This window comes from Andrographis paniculata, unplaced genomic scaffold (assembly GCF_009805555.1).
Source record: "Andrographis paniculata isolate CXL003 unplaced genomic scaffold, ASM980555v1 Contig36END, whole genome shotgun sequence".
NCBI classification, from domain to species: domain Eukaryota; kingdom Viridiplantae; phylum Streptophyta; class Magnoliopsida; order Lamiales; family Acanthaceae; genus Andrographis; species Andrographis paniculata.
In genome coordinates, this window is record NW_026137569.1 from 1,924,019 (window position 1) to 1,946,193 (window position 22,175).

Sequence of the window (22,175 nt, forward strand, 5' to 3'; positions counted from 1 at the left end):
TGTAGGGTGGGAGCCTTGACATGAGCTTTCCTGACCTGTGATGCAGAAAAGGCCAACATTATCATATCCTATTACCTCTCACCGGTCACCACACAGTTGCTCCAAGGATTAGCACCTTTCCATTGGTCCAGCATTTTAGGTAAAATGTCGCACCACTGTATTTTCTAGGAGCATTCACTAGCAAAGTTCTTTGCTATCTCCCAATAAAAACTGAACAGAATAAAGGTATATCGAAGGCACCACTAACTGGGAATTTCGGATAGACAGATTAAATTCCTGGATACTAATGTTACATTACAAACACCGGAAGGAAAATGTTGCTGTCTCAGTAACCGATGGATTGTAAAGTTAAATCTAATCAAACTCTCTAGCACAAAAAGGGCATTGAGAAGTCAGGTGTAACATCTCAGTAATTTAATGAAAAAATATATTAGATTGGACATGTAAACGCCATTTATTTGTGGCCTCATACTTCATCATGTACAGGAAGAAACCAAGACTTCTGAGAATGCCTGGCTGTAACTAATTTCCACACCATTGCACTCTAATCTACAATTCAATGGCATCCAACTTGACATTGATTTAGTTGCCCAGATGTGGGAAACACAATCATATACCATAGGAAGTGGATTCCATCTTGCTGTTGAGAGTAAAACAAGGAAAAGTGATTTATTTCATAGTGTCAATGATAGCTTCTCCTCGAATCCCCCAAAAGCTCATCTGCAGAGGATTTGAAGAAGCTCATGGTAAATAAATAGTAGCCAATACCTTGAAATGATCAGAGAACATCTTTACACAAATCATAGAGAATCTACAACAATGTCGACAAAGAGAGATAAGACATTGGACTTACCACGCTCTTCTTCATCACCACCACCGTGAGTCGTAAAAATTGGGGTCAGGTAGTTCTTATCGAATTCAGTAAACGAAGCAGCGCTGGAAAAATTTCACCAACCGAGAAATAAGTAAAGGCACAAATGGACAATTGAGATAGAAGAATCAGTTTTCTTTACCTGTCACGAAACTCTCTTAGTTTCATCTTAAACCGATTTCCAGATGATGATTGTCCTTCATATCCTCCAGATCTGTAGCGAATGTCTGTCTCCAAGCTCTGAAATTGGGAAGACATATATTATCAGCAGTAATTCCTCAAATGCTGTGTATACTTTATAAGCCTTGTCCATCCCAGAACCATAAGCCAATGCAAAAAGATCAGAAAACAGAAAAGATAAGTTTGAGGATCCGATTAGTTACATCTTCCAGCACACGAAGCCATTCAAACTGGCACTGAAGTAGCCTGTAAACATATATAGCTTAAAGCATATGTATGCCATATGGTTATGCTTCATATACTGATCTGGCAGCCTCTCCTTAATGGACATAAGTGGAAGAGAACAGAGCAAGCAGACAATAAACTACACTTGAATTCCCAAAAGTATAGAATTGATGTCAGCAGTCAGGTTGCATATTCATCCATATCCACAGATCAAACACAAGTGCATCAACACATATGAGTCCTAAAGATTCCAGTCTATTTCATTTGCTTTAAATTACTGTGATCATAATGCTGACTTACTTCGCCCAAGGAACTATCATGACAATCACCAATGACTTGTAAGCTTTCCAGCATGGTCCCCGTTGATCCGCCTATCAGTAAGACCTGAAAATCCATATAACCATAGTATGGCATGTCAACCAAATTTCTTCTCAATTAGGTTACCAAGAAAAGAACCAATACCATACTATTCTAGACTACGTGAATATGAACACTATATTTCTATAATATATATGTAAGCTATAAACTTATGTCCAGAAAATATGACAGAATAATGGTCACAACATGCACAACATATTGCACAGTAATGACTGTCACCAATAATTGTAGCTCACTTGGCCTTCTGTATAGTTGGGTGAGGGTGGTAGGGAGGGGGTTGGGGGGCATCTGAGTAGTTTGGGAACAAATCTAATGAAATGACATGTCAATCTAATTCATTAAAAAATGTATTTTGTCTATCGGCCGCGGCCCAATATCAAATTCATGAAGCTTTACACACAAATTGGTTGCTTACCGTCAAAACAACTATTGCAGTTGTGGCAGTGAATATTGTCTGGCCATGCCCTTCGGGAAGATCATGAATTGACTGAAGGGCTAATGCAAAAGCCATGGCACCTCGAAGCCCTGACATGGATATATTCTATGAGTCGATACAGTCAGTGTCTCTGTGTTCAAATTGCTAAGCAAGAAAATGCTGGACAGTAGAAAACAAACGAAGAACATCAAAGAGGGTTGTTTAAAGAACTAAAAGAATATCCCTTACCACTATACCAGAGTGCTTTCTGATGCTTCATTGGTATTTTCCGATGTGCAGGTCTAACCAGATTGACCAAATATGCACACAAGAACACATTTGCAGCTCTACAGAGAATTAACATGGTTGCTGGAGTTTCAAATTTAAATACTCCATCCCCCAAACAAGTAACATAAACTATTAAAATAATATAGTGGGTCCATCATAATCCTCACAAAAGCACACAAGTATTGTGATCTAACGAAGAAATTCTGTTTTTAAAAAATAATAATAACAAAAGCGCATTGTACTTGTACAAGGGAAAGCCGGGCATACCTTGCAATTCCAATGAATATCTGGATTGATTTGGACCAAGTTAGGGATCAAACTCATTTAAATCTCAGGTAATTACACAACAAAAACTCTTCGAAATAAACACACAGCACAACCAGAGGATACTATTGAGAAAAATATAAATCCAATATGAGACCAGCTATGCTGCTCCATGGCAATGTCAAATCCCATGTAAATAAATCTGCAAGATAAGCAAAGGCTTAGAAAATGAGACCAATGGTATGATAGGAACATCTTATAAGTTAATAATAGAATGATTACTCACACAAAAGTCTCTGCCACCGATGATAACAGATGGAAAAATGCAGATACAAATTTCTGCGAACTGTCTGATAAGTTTGAATAAGTGTATCGCTTCATGACCTAAAGACATTAATAGAAACAGTCTTCTGCATTAAGGTATCAGCTGAAAGATAATTATGAGGTAGACACTACAAATATTACACTTACTATTCCGGTGAACAATATTGATACAATACCCGATAGACTAAGCCCTTCAGCTAGCATGTATCTGTATATAATTTATGATAATAAAACACAAGATAAGTTCCATAAAAAGCCAAAAATAACCACCACTACCAACAACTAAAGGAACAATTCAATAACAGCTTACGAGAAATATGGGAAAAGAACAAACAGACAGCTCTCCAAGTTTTGAAGGCTGTACGGAACATTGTGAAATTATCATTAGTAAAACTAATAAATTAATCATAAACAACAAATGTTAAGATGTTGAAACATATATGCTTACTTGTCAATATCAAGTCCAGCATACTTGAAAAGGTTCTCAAAGTTAAGGTATCATGGAGTGTGTTGCAAACGTAGAACCATGGAAAGGAAACATTTGCATTTAAAGTGACAGCTAAAAAAGGATATTAAAGCAGAAATGAATCCAACTCCAACCCCTGAAATTTTTAAACAAATTCTACTTATTAGATTAGGTAAGCATGCTCTTGCAATCGCATATAAGAGTGACAAAGTTCAATCATTTGATACAGATAAGTCATCTGCAATACAAAATACTCACCAACAGCTAATAGTAAAGAATATTTCACTTACAGTATTCATCACAACGCATTTAAGATATGGCACAGCATTACTGATCAAAAAGTAAATAAAATATAAACCTACAAACATATATGTAAACATGTACGTACATTTAAATAATTTATGTACATATTTAAAAGTAGAAACATAATATAATCAAATATGTTTATGACTATTGATTGCTATTTGTACATAAATTTTTGTTTGATTGGTGCCAACTAAGGCTTAGGACAGACATGTTCCCTGTAAACTGATATTTTCACTTTGATTAAAAAGTTCATCTAATATTCTCGTAATGCATTTCAAAGGCACAATTTTAATCCCCAGAAAATCAAAGTCACATGACCAAGTGGAAGAAAGAATGGGGTTGAATATCTCATGTTGAATCAAAACAAATACAAAAAATATTTCTTAATAACTCAACAATATAACACCTCAAGTCACTCCAAACTTCATAATCTCAATTTCCACGAGATAGAAGATATGTGATCATAGAAGTAAATAAAAAGGGGAATCTAAATTTGGAAACTCATAATAGATGACTTGGTTTCATAGAAAATGAAATAATTTACAACATCATTAAACTAGCTGTGGGGAGCATGAATACATTTATAGCTTAGGGAGCTAGAAACTAACCTGCTGACATTGAGCCAAAAAAAGTCTCAAGAAATCTGACCACAATCATGAAAAAGCTTCGAGTTGATGACGTATGGCTCCTCACCAATGACATTGTCCTAAGGAAGCATAGCTATCCATTAGTTACTAAAACTGCAAACACATTATGATGGATAATAATAACTTCACTGACCTGTACAATGATATTGCCATCTTCAGACCGTCAAGACACAAAACAATTAGTAATTTTACAAACCAAGACCAAAGCACAATCGATGTTAGATAACATAAAATATTTACAAGATATCCTCCATCTTAAAAGAAACAAATATATATAACAAAGTAGTACTTACAGCATCATTTAGTACAGATTCACCAAAGACCAGAGCATAGAGATTCACATTAGTACCAAGCTCCTGTAAATATCATGTCATGAAAATGTCAATTAAATTATTATTAAGTGATATATAATCTTGCTTCAGTACTCTCCCGGACATAGGAGCAAGCAAACATGAATAGTAAGTATTTGATCTTAGAGAGAAGACAAGCAAGACAAATTATATGCCCTCATCAACACAATAACAGAGTGTGTTACACACACTCCAACTTCGGCATTGAGTTTTTGAACCTAACATTTATCTAGGTCTCTTTGCAACATAAAAATAGAAATTAATTGATTCTCTCCATCATGGATTATGACAAGACCATATACTTTGCATCACCATGCATAATTACAATTAGAAAAATTAAATGCTATAAAGCTACAAAAACTGCACATCTGCATGCTCCCATTGTACACCTTAAAAGTACTTCTATTTAACATGTTCTTGTAAAGGAGTGGTCTGAGAAGTCACACTAGCTATGCACAGTGTTGGGAATTATGTGTTAAAACACTGGTCACCTGAAATATAGATAGAACGGTGACTGGATCGGTAGCAGAAATGAGTGCGCCAAACATCAGACATTCAACAAAAGGAAGTCTATAGATGAGATATATCACTCCACCAATGTAACTGCATCAAGAATTTCCAGAATATGAATGAAGCACACTAGTGATAACACATGTATTGTACGGTCAAGAAAACCTGAAGTCATTTATGAACTGATGCTCACACCAAAATTCCTGTGACAATAGATGCAACAAAGGTTCCAAAAATTGCAAATGTCACTATGGCTCCAAAGTTCGAAAAAAATGGTTTCTGCAAAATTAAATATACAGTAAAGATCATATAAGTATTTGAATTTTGGGCAATATAATGTAAAAAAAGAGCACCTAAAAGAAATCTCATTTCTTAGTTCACTAACTTTGAATATAAACCCACAGGATCTTCAAATAATTATCTGACATTTTACTCTCTCAAGCAGAAGAATTTAGTGAAGATTTTTCCCCTGGTTCTGTCCCACCCCCTTCTTGTTTCACAACCCACTCCATATAAGATAATTGCTTATCCATCAGCTCAGGTCAAACAATAATTGCAGTCTAGGGTTAAAAAGATTAATTTAGAAAGATATCTAACAACAATATTACAAGATAATGGCTAATCATCATCTACTTAATATTGCAAGCCACCCCCTTTTGTGGATCACTCCAATAGCAGCTATCTAGTGAAGTTCATCAAGCCACTAAAATTTTCTATTCCAACGCTGAAATTTTCATCAAATAAAATAACAAACTAAACCTTCCCGCAATGGAAATATATTACTCAGACCCAAATTAACGAACATGTAAAGATAGCTTACAGGTTGCAGACTGAAGCCCGATTGAGTAAACACAAAAACGTAGTTAAGGTTTACTTCCTTCTTACAATTAACACAATGAAGATAAAAAGGTAACGATCGTCCAACAAAGACTTTAAAAGAAAGTACTCGTGCAAGGATATAATATAATTGGAGGCAGGAGAAATAAGAAGAAGAACTCCTCGTGGAAGTTGAACCATGCCCTGCAGAATCAAGATAATAACTCAAAACAAAAGTGCAAACAAAGATATGATTTATGTCCAAAAAAAAGACTCAAAAGAACAGAAAGCAAATAGCAACTGCAGTAACCTGATGCTAGTCTCCGTGTTGGAAATGTTTGCTAGCGCACCCACAATCAAACCTGAGTCGCACATTCAGCTCCATTAGGTAAAAGATGCTTGTAAAGCTCAATCAGATCACCTCTAGTGATCCGTAGCGGGTAGAATTTAGGGCAAGTGCAGGTTAAAAACCAAATGACAGCTTAATTACCGATCAAGAGCGAAGCACTGGCTTCAGGAAGGTAATAAAAGCGATGGCGGCGAAGAACGTGGCCAAGAACAAAGGACAAAACGAGCATCATAATCTGAAGAAGAATGCCGACGCCGGCTGCCTGCTGCTCCTTCGCGGGACTTCCCCTAGGAACAGCCGGAGATATCCGCATGTCGTCCGTGCCCATTTTCTCAATTTCCGACTCGCCGAACCGATTTATGCCAACGTCAATGGAATCGACGACGACATGTAACTTGTACGGATGTTGAGTGACGATCATGGCAGGTGCCCATGTTTTGCCTGCTTTGCACTATTTTGCAATTTACCCCTCCCTTGCTTTCTAACCGATTTTTTTAATTATCAGTCTAGTCCTTGTACTGCACTTAATTTTTGTTTAGTTATACTTTGAATAATAATAATAATAATAATGATAAAATAATGCTTTGAATCATTTTCGAAATAACAAAAACTTAATTAAAAATAAATATTTAATTATATCAATTATAGTATTATATTTTAAATAAATAATTAATATAATATAAAATATACAAGTTATAAAATTAGTTTGATTTTCCTTTTCTTTTTTTGGACATGAAAATCATATTTCCACCCGCTAACAAGATCAAGTAGCAATGATATCAATTGCTGAGGGACTTTAGTGTAAATATATATATATATATGATATCAATTGTTTCCTTCTCAACTTTGGATCTTATCACCCAAAAAGAACCACCTAATGGTTATAAGTTCAATTTTACACAACTAATAAGTCATTTTATGCTGGACTTGATATTTTTTTTTTTTATATATTTTTTTTCGAATATATTTTGAGTAAATTTTCATTTGAATCTAATAAGGTGCAAATTAAGCATATCAAGATACATCATATTAAACTAATCATATGTGACCGATAAGATTTGAAGGAGACAATTTTTTTTTTTTTTTTAAATAATATATTGGTTGATATTTTTTCATAGTAAATTTTTAATTGTTATATTATCATCACATTTGAAAACTTGACTTATAAATCTTGCATGTCTATACAGACATTTTGTCTTTGATGTTATGTTAAAATAATCATCATATTTATAAATTTAAAGAGATACCTATCATTTATTTATTTATTATAAAGTTATCTAATTTTATTTTTATTTTTTTAAAAAAGTAAAGTCCAATTTCTACCAGAATAACTCAAGTGTATTTTTTTGTATATTTTTTTTTGGTTTATTTGGTTTGAAATTGTGTATAAATAATAGTTTTATATAGTATAGTATAATTAATATATTGTAAGAAAAAAAATTATATAATTTTATTAAAAACAATATTTAGAAATTGTTATTGGGAATAATAAAAATCTAAACCATGATGCACATATTATTTGTTTTTATAAAGTATCAAAATACTATTTAAATAAAAAATTAAATTAAATATTCAATTTCAAACCTAAACTAAACACACCATTAGACTTTGTTTACATGAGCTTAATTTCAATCTATTTAATATGAAATTCTTACTATTTTGTAAAAAGATACTACTATTTCCATCTCCTTCCAACACCAATCTTTTTATTTGTATTTGACGTTATTGTTTTAATTATTAAAAATATTTTTATATTTGTATAAATATCATCGTAATATTATAAGATACTAATAGAAATATTTTTGAAATTTTTTATTGATTTGATACTACATTTTGATATAATAATTAATATTCAAATATTAACATATAAAAAGTAAATGAAAATATTAGCGCAAAAAAATATTATTTACTCTTATAAAAATATCAATCCAATCCAAATTAGTGTTTAAACTATATATATATATATGTTTGTATGTATATTATAAAACTTGAAGTAAACAAACCATTAAGGTTCATTGAATTGTATTCCATTAATAAATCAACCAATTATATGCAATATAGCCATATGATAGATTAATTCACCGTTCCCTTAAATTTTGCTGAAGACTCCCGTATGTTAAGAAAAATAATTCATGATGCATATTTATAATAATTTAAATTTTTAGGTGAGACGATTATTTTGATCATTTAACAAATCTTATTCTCTTATTTATTTCATGTAATTGTTATACCAAGTAAATAAGCCAATATTAGAATTTAGGTTTGAAGTTGGGGTTGGGGTTGAAAAAAAAAAAGTGAATAGGATATAATAAATAAGTATTTAATTTGATGTTTTAGATAAAATAAAAAATAAAAATTGATGTAATGTAATAATAATAATGATAATAATAATAATAATAATATATAAATGAAAAAAACCCAACAAAAACCTACATCCAAACCAATTTCTTATGCTTATTTGGTGCTATATATATATATATATTATAATAAAAATTAATTTTATATTTAAAAGATCACATCAATACTTATTTATATTAAATCATACAACTATTTAAATTCAAAATTTTTACTATTCAAATCTCGAAAAAAGAATTTTTTTTTCGCCTAAAGAGTTGTTGATTATAATATGCTATTCATATTAATGAAGGTACTTAATGATATTATGGAGAATATCATATATTGATTGCTATTATCTGAAATATTGATTATCATATGTAGAGTTATGTTATACTACAAAATACTTGTCATTTAATTTAGCAAAGCTTGGAACTGATAACTAATTAAATTAGTAGTATGATATTAATATTTGTTATATAGCATAGGTTCTAAGTTAAATTTTGAGCTTTCAATAATAAAATTTTGAATTCAATTATATAATTAATTGATATAATATAAATTTTGATAATTTGAATGTAAATAGAAAAAATGTAAAATAGTTGTCATGCTCCTTGACGCGCAACTTGTGTTTGCAGTCACATTTATTTAAACCTTCGGATAAGATACCTTGAGTAAACATACATGCATGCACAATTAATAGTAAAATTTATTTATTATTTAATTTTATTTTTTTTTCATGGTTTTTACTATTCAACATCTATATTTTTCAATTTTTTTTTAAAAAAATTAAGTATCATTGATTTTTTTTTAAAAAAAAAAAGAAGAAAAAAAACAGAAACAGATGCTAGGGTTTGTTTACCTGTATTTTTATTCATATTATCGTACTATACATAGGAAATAAATTGATGCATTAATTATTTCATATATATATATATATATATAGGTAGGGATCTCATGTCCGAAAATTTCAACCCCTACACTGATTGAGAGGGAAGCAATTAAAACAAATAAATAAATAATTAATTAATTAAAAAGAAAAGGTTAATTATATATATGGTGCATTGGAGAAATTCATGCAGGCGTTCGTCAAGGCCACGGCACCACACACATACACTAACATGCATATATCCATGCATGCACGCATTCTTTCATTCTAAGCTACACGTATTATATATCTATTAATTAATTAATTTATTACAACATCAATAATAGTAATAATAATTTGAGATCTGCCATAGTCTCGTATTATTTATTTATTTATTTTTTGAATTATATATAAATTCATCACATTAAATGCATATTTTTATTTAATATTATTAAACATGAAATAAAACACTATTCTAATTTGAATTTGTAGTAATATATATAGGAAATTATTGACAGTTGCTTGGCTATCCATTCTAAAAATATGAATGGCATGTAAATTTAGAATTAGAGTGTGTAAATATATATTGAATTTGGAAATTAAAAAAATTAATTCCAAGTGGGTCTTGTACAGGTCACTTACATTGAGGGATTTGCTGGCTGGCTTTCATCACGTGCTACCTTCTTGCTGGTGGGAACAAAACAACTAAAGAAACCGACTTGAAACAATTCAAAATGCATACTTTAAAGATAATCCAAAGTTATTGAATAAATTTTGATGATGAGAGAGATCTAGTAAAACATTTTTACTTTAAAGATAATACTACTTACTTTAATTAATTACTTATATGTATAATAAAATACAATTAATTACAAGTTTGATTCAATATATAGAGCAACATAAACTAATATTCATATTTAAAGACAGCAAGATTATGACAAAATTTGTAATCAAAACACGCCTTTTTAATTAGCAGCAAAACAACACATTAGAAAACAACAAATAAGTTAATCCATTTAATTTATAATAATAAAAATAATAATAATCCCATGCATTCAAAATAATTTTTCTTTCCGCATGTGTGCATACACATTAATTTAAATCAATTTCCATATTTTGGGGATTGAATAACAACATATAGTAGTACAATATAATTAATCTTGTAATGTGGACTGGGACTAGGACAGGACAGGACTGGGAGTGTACCCTTACAAATATATATATACATACAATACACGAACATACAAACAAATTAAAGACAAGGCAAAGCAGGCCACGCAGATGAGATCATACATACATATATACATATAAAGAGAGAGAGAGAGAGAGAGAGAGAGAGAGAGAGAGAGAGAGAGAGAGAGAATTATAATTAATGGTGGGAGTGACGAAAGATGACAGTTTTGACTGAGGAAGAAAGGGCAAGAATTTGACAGTGATGCAGGTATTCTTCATTCTTCTGCGGCGAATTTTGGGAGCCATGGCTCTCCCATTCAACGACATCTTCTAAAGTCTTTCTTCCTCCCCCTTTTCCCTCTCTCACCACCCCCCCCCCCCCCCAACCCAACCAACCCAACCCTACATTACATTATATTAGTTATTTAGTTCTCTGATTGACTGTCCTATTCCTCCATGGATTTTCTTTTTTCCTCATGTACAAGGATGATCTGCAGACAGCTATAGATATCTATATCTATAGGTACATAAATATATATTTATATTTATACGTGTGTGTGTATAGAAAATTAGAATGAGATGAACCCTAATTTTGGATTTATTAATTTATTGGGGGTGTTTTTAATTGAGGCTCGAGTTGTGTGCTGTCCATCCGCAGAAATTGGGCGAACCCATCTGCAGAGGATTGGAGCTTCTCATTTATTTGTATCCATCCTACTTTCTGCTTTCTACCATCTTCTCAGACAACAACACACCTCCAAACCCCTAATTGCTTCGTGTACGTATCTCTCTCTCTCTCTCTCTCTCTCTCTCTCTCTACCTTCTTCTTCCTTCCTGTCTAATTTCCTCTATCTCTCTCCATGAGTTCTCACGATTCGATTTTGTTGATCTTGTAGCTTAGTTTTCTTGATCTTGATATTTAATTTAATTAATTTCTAGGGTTTCATATTTAACAGATGCATCTGCAGCTTCATCGTGAGCAGTTAGGTTATATATATAGTTTTGTGAATTCGTATGTTTCGATTTCTGCCATTTTGCATATATAGAAATAAAATAACATAAGAATGAGAAGATGATAGCTTGGATCTCGAATTCCATTATCAGTAGCTCTTGTGTTGACTGATTTTCTGCTTCTGCATGCAGGTTAATTATTTTCAGAAGATACAAGAGACAATATATATATATATATATATATAGAGAGAGAGAGAGAGAGAGAGAGAGAGAGAGGAATAATACATATATATATATTCATATATGATGATGGGAGGAAATGGCGAGGTATCAGTGCCACCAGGGTTTCGATTCCATCCGACAGACGAGGAACTGCTGTGTTACTACCTCAGAAAGAAGGTCTCCTACGAACCCATCGACCTCGACGTTATCAGAGAAGTCGATCTAAACAAACTTGAGCCATGGGACATCAAAGGTACCCATCACCTTAATTCATCTCTCTCTCTCTCTCTCTCTCTTAATCTGATCATTGAATTAGTTAGTTATATTTGTCCACCATCATTAAGAACAACGATCAATATATCTTCATAAAATGCAATTTCAAAGTGATAATTTCTTAATAGTATTCTTCTGACACTGAAGACGAGGAACACGAATACTGATGTAATGGAAAAACGTAGACGGCCGGCATTTGCAAGATCCCATAAAACTCACCCTGATATATATTCCTAGTTCCCATGTATATAATATTTTAACCAGTTTCGTCTACTTTAAGAATAAGGTTTCGAATTCGTCGAGAAATCCAAGTGTGAAATCCAAAATCTCTTGAGTTCTGAAAACAATATATATATATATTAATAATTGTACTGTGTTGCAGAGAAATGTCGGATAGGGTCGGGGCCCCAGAACGAGTGGTACTTATTCAGCCACAAAGACAAGAAGTACCCGACCGGAACCCGCACGAACCGGGCCACGGCCGCCGGTTTCTGGAAAGCCACCGGTCGAGATAAGCCCATCCACCTCTCCAGCTCGAACCGGATCGGCATGAGAAAAACCCTGGTTTTCTACACCGGTCGAGCCCCCCAGGGCCACAAAACCGATTGGATCATGCACGAATATCGCCTGCACGACGATGACACTGTTGCTCACCCCCAAATCCAAGTATGCAATTGATTAATTAATTAATTGATTAATTTGATTTTCTAAATATTAATTCGATTAATTCTACAAAAATCAGGAAGAGGGTTGGGTGGTCTGCAGAGTGTTCCAGAAGAAGAATCAAAGCAGGGGATACAACCCGGACGAAGATCAGCCGGTCGTGTCATTCCAACCGGAGCGGCCCAACCACCACAATGTCCCCGACCAAACCCGGTTCAGCAGCTTCGGATTTGATCCGAACCATTCGATCCACCTTCCGCAGCTGATGAGCCCCGAATCGGCGGTCCCGGCCACGTTCCTGTCGTCGCTGTCGTATTTGAGCAGCTGCAACCTGGACTTGCAGTCCCCACAGAATCTACTCAAGCTGTCATCAGGCGGTCCCGGGACCTCCGCCGCCGCCCCGCACCAGGACTGGTCGTTTCTCGACAAGCTATTGGCCACGAACATGGACCACGTCGGGAAATGCCACCAGTTTTCTCAGATTAATGATTTGGTCCCTCAGGGCCAGAGGTTTCCATTTACTTATAATGGATTTGAATCTGACGTCTCCAAGTAGATCGAACTTGCATGTTTGATCGACATATATATATATATACATATATGCTACAATCAATCCAGTGTATTGGAGATGAATATTCGATATTAACTAATTCTGCAATTTCTTAATTAATTCAGAACATCGGAAATTTATATATATATATTGTATATTACAACACTGAGATGATTAAACATAATTCACAGGGTAACGCGAAATTTAGAACTATTATTACATATATGTGTGTGTGTGTGGAGGCGGCGGCGGCTAGGCGGTGCCGGAGACGCCGGAATCATTGGTGCCGCCGCCGTCGTCATTCTTGTCGGCGGAGAAAACTTGGCCGCCGGTGCCGACGGCGTCGTCGACTTTATCCTGCAGTTTGTCGATTTGGATTGGGCCTTCATCTTCTTTGGAGCGGATATCGAGGCGCGTCTTGTTCTGGCCGCCTTGGACGGACTCGTACGCCGTCGCCGTGAATGTTTCCGGCGGCTGTGCTCCTTGAGCTCCCGACATTATATTGTGGACTGTAATATTATTCCAACTCAATTATATATATATTCTCAGAATGAATAACGTAATTTGAACTTCAAGTGCCGATCATATGATGGTACCTGGAGGGACTGGCGGTGGAGAATTTATTAGATCGTCAAACAGGCAAAGAGTTTATCCAGACAAGGATGATGGCGATGATGCCTGTGCCACGTGGCGTCATACCACTCTACTGCTTCTCCACGTGTCATCATAAGCCATGTCGTATACTGTTTTGTATTGCAGTGGACTTTATAAGGCCCATTACAGTACTTCCCTTTAATGGGCTTCTTGAAACTTCACTTCAAATTGGACTTTATTTTTATTTTATTAGTTTTAAATAAAATAATTAATAAATATAATTTTTTATTATAAATATCTTGTATATATTTATCCAAAATAATTAAATAAAAATTTTAAGTAAACTAATCTTAAAAGGTTTTTAACTGTACACATTTTTAATATTTTTTTTTAAAAATAAAACCTTAAGCCTTATAATTAGAAAATATATAAATATGTGTTTTCACATTTTCAAGCTTATTAAATAAAGCCTTAAGCCTTATCAATTGGTTCTATTAATTTATGTGTAAAAAGAATGACATGTGTATACTAATAATAATACTATTATAACAATTAAAAAAAATGAATAATTTGTATAATAATATAATTATTTATGATAATTAAACTATTATTTAAAACGAATAGAAATAATAAAACAGGATTATTGTTTTGGACATATGGAACAATAGTAATTTTGATTTGAAATCAAAGACACCCTAAATACTTATAATTTTTTAAAAATATATATATTATATCAAGTATTCAAATATTTACTATTTTTAAAAAAATAAACAATTCAAAACTTTTTTTTTTTTTTTTTTTTATGAGGATGACCATTGGAGACAATAGTGTCGTTTCAACCCCAATTATGACTGAATAAATGAATTGTATGGTCATGGGAGAAGGGTTAGCTTTCCTTATTTATTTTTATTTAAATATATAAAATCAAATATTTTTTATTACGTATATATGTATTTTTTTTTATTTTTTCTCATTCAAAATATAAAATATCAGAAAATGATTAAATTTACAATTTTACTTCAAACCCATGCTTCACCTTTCAATTCTAAGTATTGTTTTTTAAAATAATACAGTTAAAGGCAGCAAAGAGGTATCATGGCGCGAAATTAGGGTTGGGTCAAAGTCATACTTCAAATAAAACAATTACCTACTCATTACCTCATATCCAACCCTTCAAAAATAAATAAATAAATAATAATGATATGTTCTGCTTAAATCTGCATACGTTTGCCCAACGTAACACAATAAATATCTATATATATATATATATATATTCATGCTTCCACTCTTAAATATTTAATTTTATCTCATGTCACCATTATCTGTAAGATAAAAATATACAATTAAATTTAGTATAGGGTAATAAGTTCGGTCGGAGGTTTACCCGTGAATGCTTTTGGGTAGCACCGACGAATTCTCACGTTATATAATATATATATATATATACAATTAAATCCGATCAATATATATATAATTAAAGAAAATTAATTTTTTATTATCTATATATATATATAATCTAACAACTGAGATAGAATTTCAATTGTATTTTTTTCTACACATAATTAACTAAAGAGATTAATAAATTGACGAATTTGGTACCTAAAATATGTGATCGACGACAGCTGGGTGACTGAGATTTGTGCTGCAGCATGTGCACTCACAATATATATAAATATAAATATAAATACAAATATAAATGTGCATGCATGTATGTATAAGTCCTTGTTTGTACTGTATTAATTTATTACTCCACCACGTTCATGTACCATATCCACGTTGCCGTTTTTGGCCGTCTTACATTTCATATCACTTTTTTTTTTTTTTTTTAAATGATTACACACTTTAATCTCATTTTAAACTTTTTAATTTTAATTAAACTAATTAATTATCTTAATCTTAATTTATAATGATTTATATTATAAAATAATTATTTTTACTAATACATTTTTAATTATCTACTAATTATCTTAATCTTAATCTTAATACAATGTAGCAGACACGGCATATAGCACGGAGGAAGTATTTTTTTTTATGTAATTATTAACCAATATCTTTGACCTTTTACAATTGTATTTATTTATTTTATTTAATTTAATTTGGTGTAATCGTCGAATTGGAAACCATGAAATCTCCAGCTGGTTCATTATCACAAGTCAGACACCTTATTTTACTCTTTGGGGAAATATATATATATATATATATTAATAATAAATTAATCTAACCAAATCAAATTAAAATTAAATTAAAATATAAAATCCTTTACGCCTTGTTAACACTCCCTCCGTCCCATAACAAATTATTTATTTTTTTATTTTAGTTTGTTCCATAACAAAGTATTCATTTCCTAAAACTATCTACCTAACATTACAAATACTCTTACAACTTACAATATATTACACAAATGTCATTACCTTTATATCACACATACTAATAAGGTTATTTTAGTTATTTCTACTTTATTCCTACTATATCTCAATATAATACTAATATTTCTAAAACTACGTATAAAAAACAAATGGATACTTAGTTTCGGGAGGAAGGGAGTATAATTTTATGTCTACAAACTTGGAAGAATTGACTTTGAAATTAATTAGTTAGATATTTACATTGCCAGTTGGCCACATATTTACTAATAATTAAATATTCATTTCGTAAAATTTCAGCTATTATTTTATATATATTTTATATATTGAAAGGTAAATTTGAATTAATATCATATATTTAAACAGTATTATCAGATCAATAATATAATTAAATAATCAAGCGGTGGAGATCTTAATTAAATATGACCTTCCAATGCAAATCATTTTAGGATTTGTTTGTACCAAGGTTTGGAGCACAACAATAATAAAATTTAAAATGATATAAATAAATATCGATATGATATTTTAGTATAAATAAAAAAATGGGCGTTTAGTATTTTATTCTAAAATATATATTTTTTGAATTATGATGAATTGTATTAATAATATAAAATAATATTTTGTGTTGACTGTTAATTTTTTTTTAAAGAGTAGAATATATATATATATATTACAGTATATATTATGATTTGCTTGTCATGTAAAAAATTGATTAAGCAAACAAACATTTTTACATTAAAATTTTTAATTTAAAATATTTTATTATAAAAAAATTGGTGAACAATAGTACAATTTTAGTAAAATGATAATAAAATTTTTTTTAACATTGCATATTATTCAATGGGATAATCACATAATTTCAGCATTTGTTCATGGGTTTTGAATAAGGTGTTATAAGGTGTAATTTTATTTTTTTCAAATATTTCAACGTGGGATTTGGGTTAGAATATAGTATTATAAAATTAATATTTAGTATAATATAAAAAAAATATATAAATATATATATGATTTTTCATATTTTTAACAAAAAAAAATTAATTAAGAATAAAATTATAAGCTAAAACCCCACAAACAAACAAATTATAGTCTCAATTATTGATGCTTAATAATAATTGTAATAAAATAATTAATAAGTTTGACTTATTACGTGTATTACAAGATTGAAATTAACTCAGATATTAATAGAAATGAACAATAAAATAACATATATATAAATTAATTAGGAGTGTTTATATATGTATGCAAACATTGCAATTATTAATCATGATATGGATTAATAAACTCGACATTAAAATATTTTCTAGAATGATATAGAATAAGAGTATTCTTTTTGTAAAAACAATACATTTTTTTTCAAAAAATTAATATATCATATATATTCATTATTTTTATATTACTTAAAATATATTCTTTCAAACATTTCTTCACAAAAAAAATTTCAATACTATGTGATTCTCAATATATCTAAAAGTATAATAAAAATAAATATTTTAGTAATATTTTTTATAGTTCTTAAAAAAATATAACAACAAAAACCTCAAAATCACTAAAAAGAACACAATCTTGAAATAGTACTTCAATCTATAATAATTTTTCTTTTCAAATTATCATAATTTTTTTTTTAAAAAAAGTAAAAATGTATATATTATTTATATTCTTTTTCTATAAAAGATATAAAACTACAATTATTATTTATTTTTATTAAGATTCATTCCAAAATATTTCAGCATGCATAGGCACAACTATAAATATATTATACGAATTATATTAAGCCTATATTGAGAAACAGTTGCATATAATTGCGTACTTGTTTGATCCTAATCAAACATTCTTTGGATTATGTGATATATATATATATAAATAAATCTGTAATACGATAATTTTAAATAAAAATAATATAAAACCTAAGCAATATAAAAAATAAAAAATGATTATTCATTTTAATTTTAAGAGCTGAAAAAATGATGAACAGAGGAAATGAAGACAAAACACACAGTAGATTGCGTGCAATGTTGTCGCTGATGATGTAATTAATTATAAGAACATATATTAATTACAAACAATCATACTTTAAACTTTAGGAGTAAAATAAATGAAACAAAAACTGTTAAATTTTAAATAAATGCATAACAACGACAGAAATTTTACAGCCCAAAAGATGTTACTGCTAATAATAACAAATCATTATTATATGTTAATTTTCAGCAGTAGTGTAGTGTAGTGTAGTATATATCTCTGTCATCTTCCCTGATAAATGGACCCTGTTCCCACCCCACCCTACCCCATGGCCTTCTTCTTCCTTGCTTGCAAAGAATCTCATCCTAAGCTCAGGCGATAACCAACAACAAGTTTTTGCTTCTACTCTTTCCCCACTTTTTTCTGTTTAATTAATTTGTTGCTTCCATTGCTGTCGTTTCTTCTTATTTAATCTTTCAGCTCTACTGTGCTGTGCAATGCTGCTGAGCTCTGTGATTTCAAATATGGCGCTTTCTGGGCGCCCATCACTGCCTTCCCTCTTTCTTTTAATTCTGTTTCTGGTTCCTCTTAATTACGCCAATTCAGGAGGGATTAAGTTCGATTTGATTCACAGGAATCATCTGGAACGAAATTCGCTGCACGGCGGGCCTCAGCTCAGCCGCCTGAGTCGACTGATCGCCGGCGACGTCGTTCGCCTGCGGGCGATTTCTGATAGACAGAGCTCGAGATTCATCAACAATGGCGGATTCAGGAGACGGGTGCAGGAGAGGCGTACGGATCGCCCGAATTGCAGCGATGGCGGAAGAAGTTCTTCTAATCGCCGTCACGATGTCGCCGGCGTGTTGCCGATGAATTCGGCGGCGGACTACGGGGTCGGGCAGTACTTGGTCCGGTTCATGGTGGGATCGCCGCCGCAGAAATTCGCCCTGATTGCTGACACCGGAAGTGACCTGACATGGATGAACTGTAATTACCGGTGCCGGGGATTGGGGCCGCGGCCGGCCTGCCGCCGGAGAATGCGCGCCGGCGTTTTCCAGGCGGACCGGTCCGCCTCTTTCCGGACATTGCCGTGTTCTTCAAGTCAATGCAAAATTGACCTCGCCGGAATGTTTTCCCTGTCCCAGTGCCCGTCGCCGGCGGCGCCGTGCGCCTACGACTACAGGTACTCCGACGGATCGGCGGCGGCGGGCATATTCGCAAACGAGACAATCACATTCACCCTGTCGGACCGGCGGCGGACAAAGCTCCGCAACGTTTTGGTCGGCTGCACTCAGACGGCCGGCGGCCAAAGCTTCGTCGCCGGCGACGGCGTCTTAGGGTTAGGTTACAGCAACTACTCGGTGGCGGTGGCGGCGGCGCGTCGATTCGGGGGGAAATTCTCGTACTGCCTGGTGGATCATCTGAGCCCTAAGAACATCTCAAGCTACCTCGTGTTCGGCTCGCCGGAATCCTCCGCCGCCGCGGTCTCCGTCAGGAAGTTGCGGTACACGCGCCTCGTCCTCGGCGCGATTCCGCCGTTCTACACAGTAAACCTAAGAGGCATTTCCATCGGCGCGTCGATGCTCGGAATTCCGCCGGAAACGTGGAATCTTAACGGCGTCGGAGGAGTGATACTCGACTCGGGTATGAGCCTAACGGCGTTAACCCTGCCGGCGTACCGGCCGGTGATGTCAGCGCTGAAACGGTCGCTGGCGGTTTACCGGCGGTTGGATTTGGACATTGGACCGTTGGAGTACTGCTTCAACTCGACCGGGTTCGACGAGTCGGCGGTGCCGAGGGTGGCGTTCCACTTCGCCGGCGGGGCGAGGTTCGAGCCGCCGGTGAAGAGCTACGTGATCGACGCGGCGGCGGGGGTGAAGTGTCTGGGATTTGTGGCGGCGGCGTGGCCGGGGGCGTCGGTGATCGGAAATATTATGCAGCAGAATAATTTGTGGGAAATTGACCTCGTTAATGGCAGATTAGGGTTTGGGGCATCTTCGTGTACTTAGCAAATTAATTTCTATTTCACCACTGCTTGCTTGATTCAATCAAGAATTAATTAATTACTCAATTCAATTGTATACAATACAAGAATGTCTTTTTATAGTAATAATTTTTTTTTATCTTCTGACCCATTGCATTTTACTTGCAAAAAGGCTATCCCAAAACACACAATGCAGATTTTGGGTCATTCTTGGGGATACCTAAATGAAATGAAATTTTATGCAGTTTAAATTGAGGTGTTAATGAAATTAGAAATGTTGGTCACAATTATTTTTATTTTGTTTGTAATGTAAGGGTAGATTAGAAGAAGTGGGTGTGGGTTGTCCCTTTTGTTGGCATATATGCCTCTGCAGAATCAATCATTGCGATCTAGGAAGTACCAAAATGTGCCAATCACGATGCTCGAAAAATGAATTCATTTAATTTTATGTGATCTATATATATATGTATAAATATATTATGTTTGTTGATGATAATGAAACTAACAAAAATCAAAAGCTGGAGTAGTTTGACTGGAAATTAAAAATAGAAATAAAATAAAGAGGAGTTGTTGATTCGTGAAGCCAATGGCATCCATCATCATCCATGTGAATGTGCCCACAAGATTTCAGTTTCAGTTTCCGATAATTTCGTTACTGATTGAAATATAGCTAAATATGTACACACGTAATTGTACCTAATCCTAATTATTCATTGTTTGTCAATATCCAACAATTGTATCTATCACTATGCACCTACTTAGATACTTATAAACGTGCTTTTCTTTGTATTTTGGACTGCACTTCAATATTGTATTATCTTTTTATTTTGAATTATTTTTATTTTTATTTTTTAAATTTTGTCGTGTTTTGTGAATAATAAAAAAATATATTTGAATAATTATTTGATAATGTGTAATATTAATGTAAATAAATATAAATTTAGCAATAGTTTAATATGTAATGAAATTCATACTTATGTACTCCCTTAGTCCCATATAATATAAGTATATTACTGTAGAGGCATGAATTTAAGTAAAATATAATTAGTAAGTAATTCAGAAATGTATTAGTAAAAATAATTATAAATTAAGATAATTAAATAATTTAATTAAAATTTAAAAAATTATAAAATTTAAAATGTGATTAAAGTGTATAATTATATTTTTTTTTAAAAAAAAGGGGACAAATTAGTGAGACGGACGAAAATAAAAAATAAAAAAAAATTATATGGGATAGAGGGAGTGTAGTATTTTGTATATTAACAATTAATAATGACAAAATAATTATTTTGCTCTTTTGTTTGGCATAAATAATGATTGTCCGCCATAATTACACATTTATAGTTTCAATAAAATTCATATTTAATTGACAATTTTATATGCCACAATACATTGAAGATTCTAAGTTGATTGGTGTGAAAAAGCATAATATTAATTTATGAAATATATTATCATACTGAAAATTGTTAGTTTGTGAATCTAACCGTTTAACAAAAATGCTAATTACTTTTTAAATATATACGTATTAGCATACACAATACTTCACCTATCTTATAAAATTATGTGTAATTTTTTGTACTGATATCAAAAAATTATATTTTTAATATTACTTTTATACTTTTTGAAATGATATAATTGAAATTTTTATAGAATTAGTAATATAAATTTTCAACTAAAATTGAATGGATGTATAAAATATGTATAGTCCATAACTCCATATATAATACTTGTGTATCATTTTTTTTCTAAAAAAATAAAATTGTACTTCTCTTTTACAAATTGTGTATAATTATATATTTTTTTATAAACATACTAAAACTGTAAAATAAACACACTTTTACCATACATAAGAGAT

General features: G+C 32.3%; 4 protein-coding genes across 4 annotated transcripts; 2 read left to right on the top strand and 2 right to left on the bottom strand.

Moving 5' to 3' along the window:
- Window positions 1-252: 252 nt before the first annotated feature.
- Window positions 253-6,820, bottom strand: LOC127249898 (sodium/hydrogen exchanger 6-like). The gene is made up of 22 exons (XM_051272960.1): window positions 6,531-6,820; window positions 6,351-6,402; window positions 6,185-6,244; window positions 6,045-6,069; window positions 5,418-5,503; window positions 5,206-5,317; window positions 4,658-4,720; window positions 4,498-4,517; window positions 4,326-4,423; window positions 3,519-3,547; window positions 3,394-3,425; window positions 3,256-3,303; window positions 3,093-3,153; window positions 2,908-3,005; window positions 2,748-2,823; window positions 2,625-2,644; window positions 2,319-2,416; window positions 2,070-2,179; window positions 1,577-1,660; window positions 1,014-1,111; window positions 854-936; window positions 253-720 (listed from the first exon to the last, which is right to left on the bottom strand). The coding sequence occupies exons 1-22, from the start codon at window positions 6,808-6,810 to the stop codon at window positions 683-685; spliced, it is 1,671 nt and encodes a 556-aa protein (XP_051128917.1). The 5' UTR covers window positions 6,811-6,820; the 3' UTR covers window positions 253-682.
- A 4,601-nt stretch (window positions 6,821-11,421) lies between these two features.
- LOC127249900 (protein SOMBRERO) lies at window positions 11,422-13,672 on the top strand. The gene is made up of 4 exons (XM_051272961.1): window positions 11,422-11,542; window positions 11,908-12,190; window positions 12,593-12,876; window positions 12,953-13,672. Exons 2-4 carry the CDS (start codon window positions 12,019-12,021, stop codon window positions 13,427-13,429), a joined length of 933 nt encoding a protein of 310 aa, XP_051128918.1. The 5' UTR covers window positions 11,422-11,542; window positions 11,908-12,018; the 3' UTR covers window positions 13,430-13,672.
- On the bottom strand, window positions 13,540-14,023 carry LOC127249901 (uncharacterized). The gene has a single exon (XM_051272962.1). The coding sequence runs from the start codon at window positions 13,919-13,921 to the stop codon at window positions 13,676-13,678; it is 246 nt and encodes an 81-aa protein (XP_051128919.1). The 5' UTR covers window positions 13,922-14,023; the 3' UTR covers window positions 13,540-13,675.
- A 4,631-nt stretch (window positions 14,024-18,654) lies between these two features.
- On the top strand, window positions 18,655-20,459 carry LOC127249470 (aspartic proteinase NANA, chloroplast-like). The gene has a single exon (XM_051272255.1). The coding sequence runs from the start codon at window positions 18,834-18,836 to the stop codon at window positions 20,343-20,345; it is 1,512 nt and encodes a 503-aa protein (XP_051128212.1). The 5' UTR covers window positions 18,655-18,833; the 3' UTR covers window positions 20,346-20,459.
- The last annotated feature ends 1,716 nt before the right edge of the window (window positions 20,460-22,175 follow it).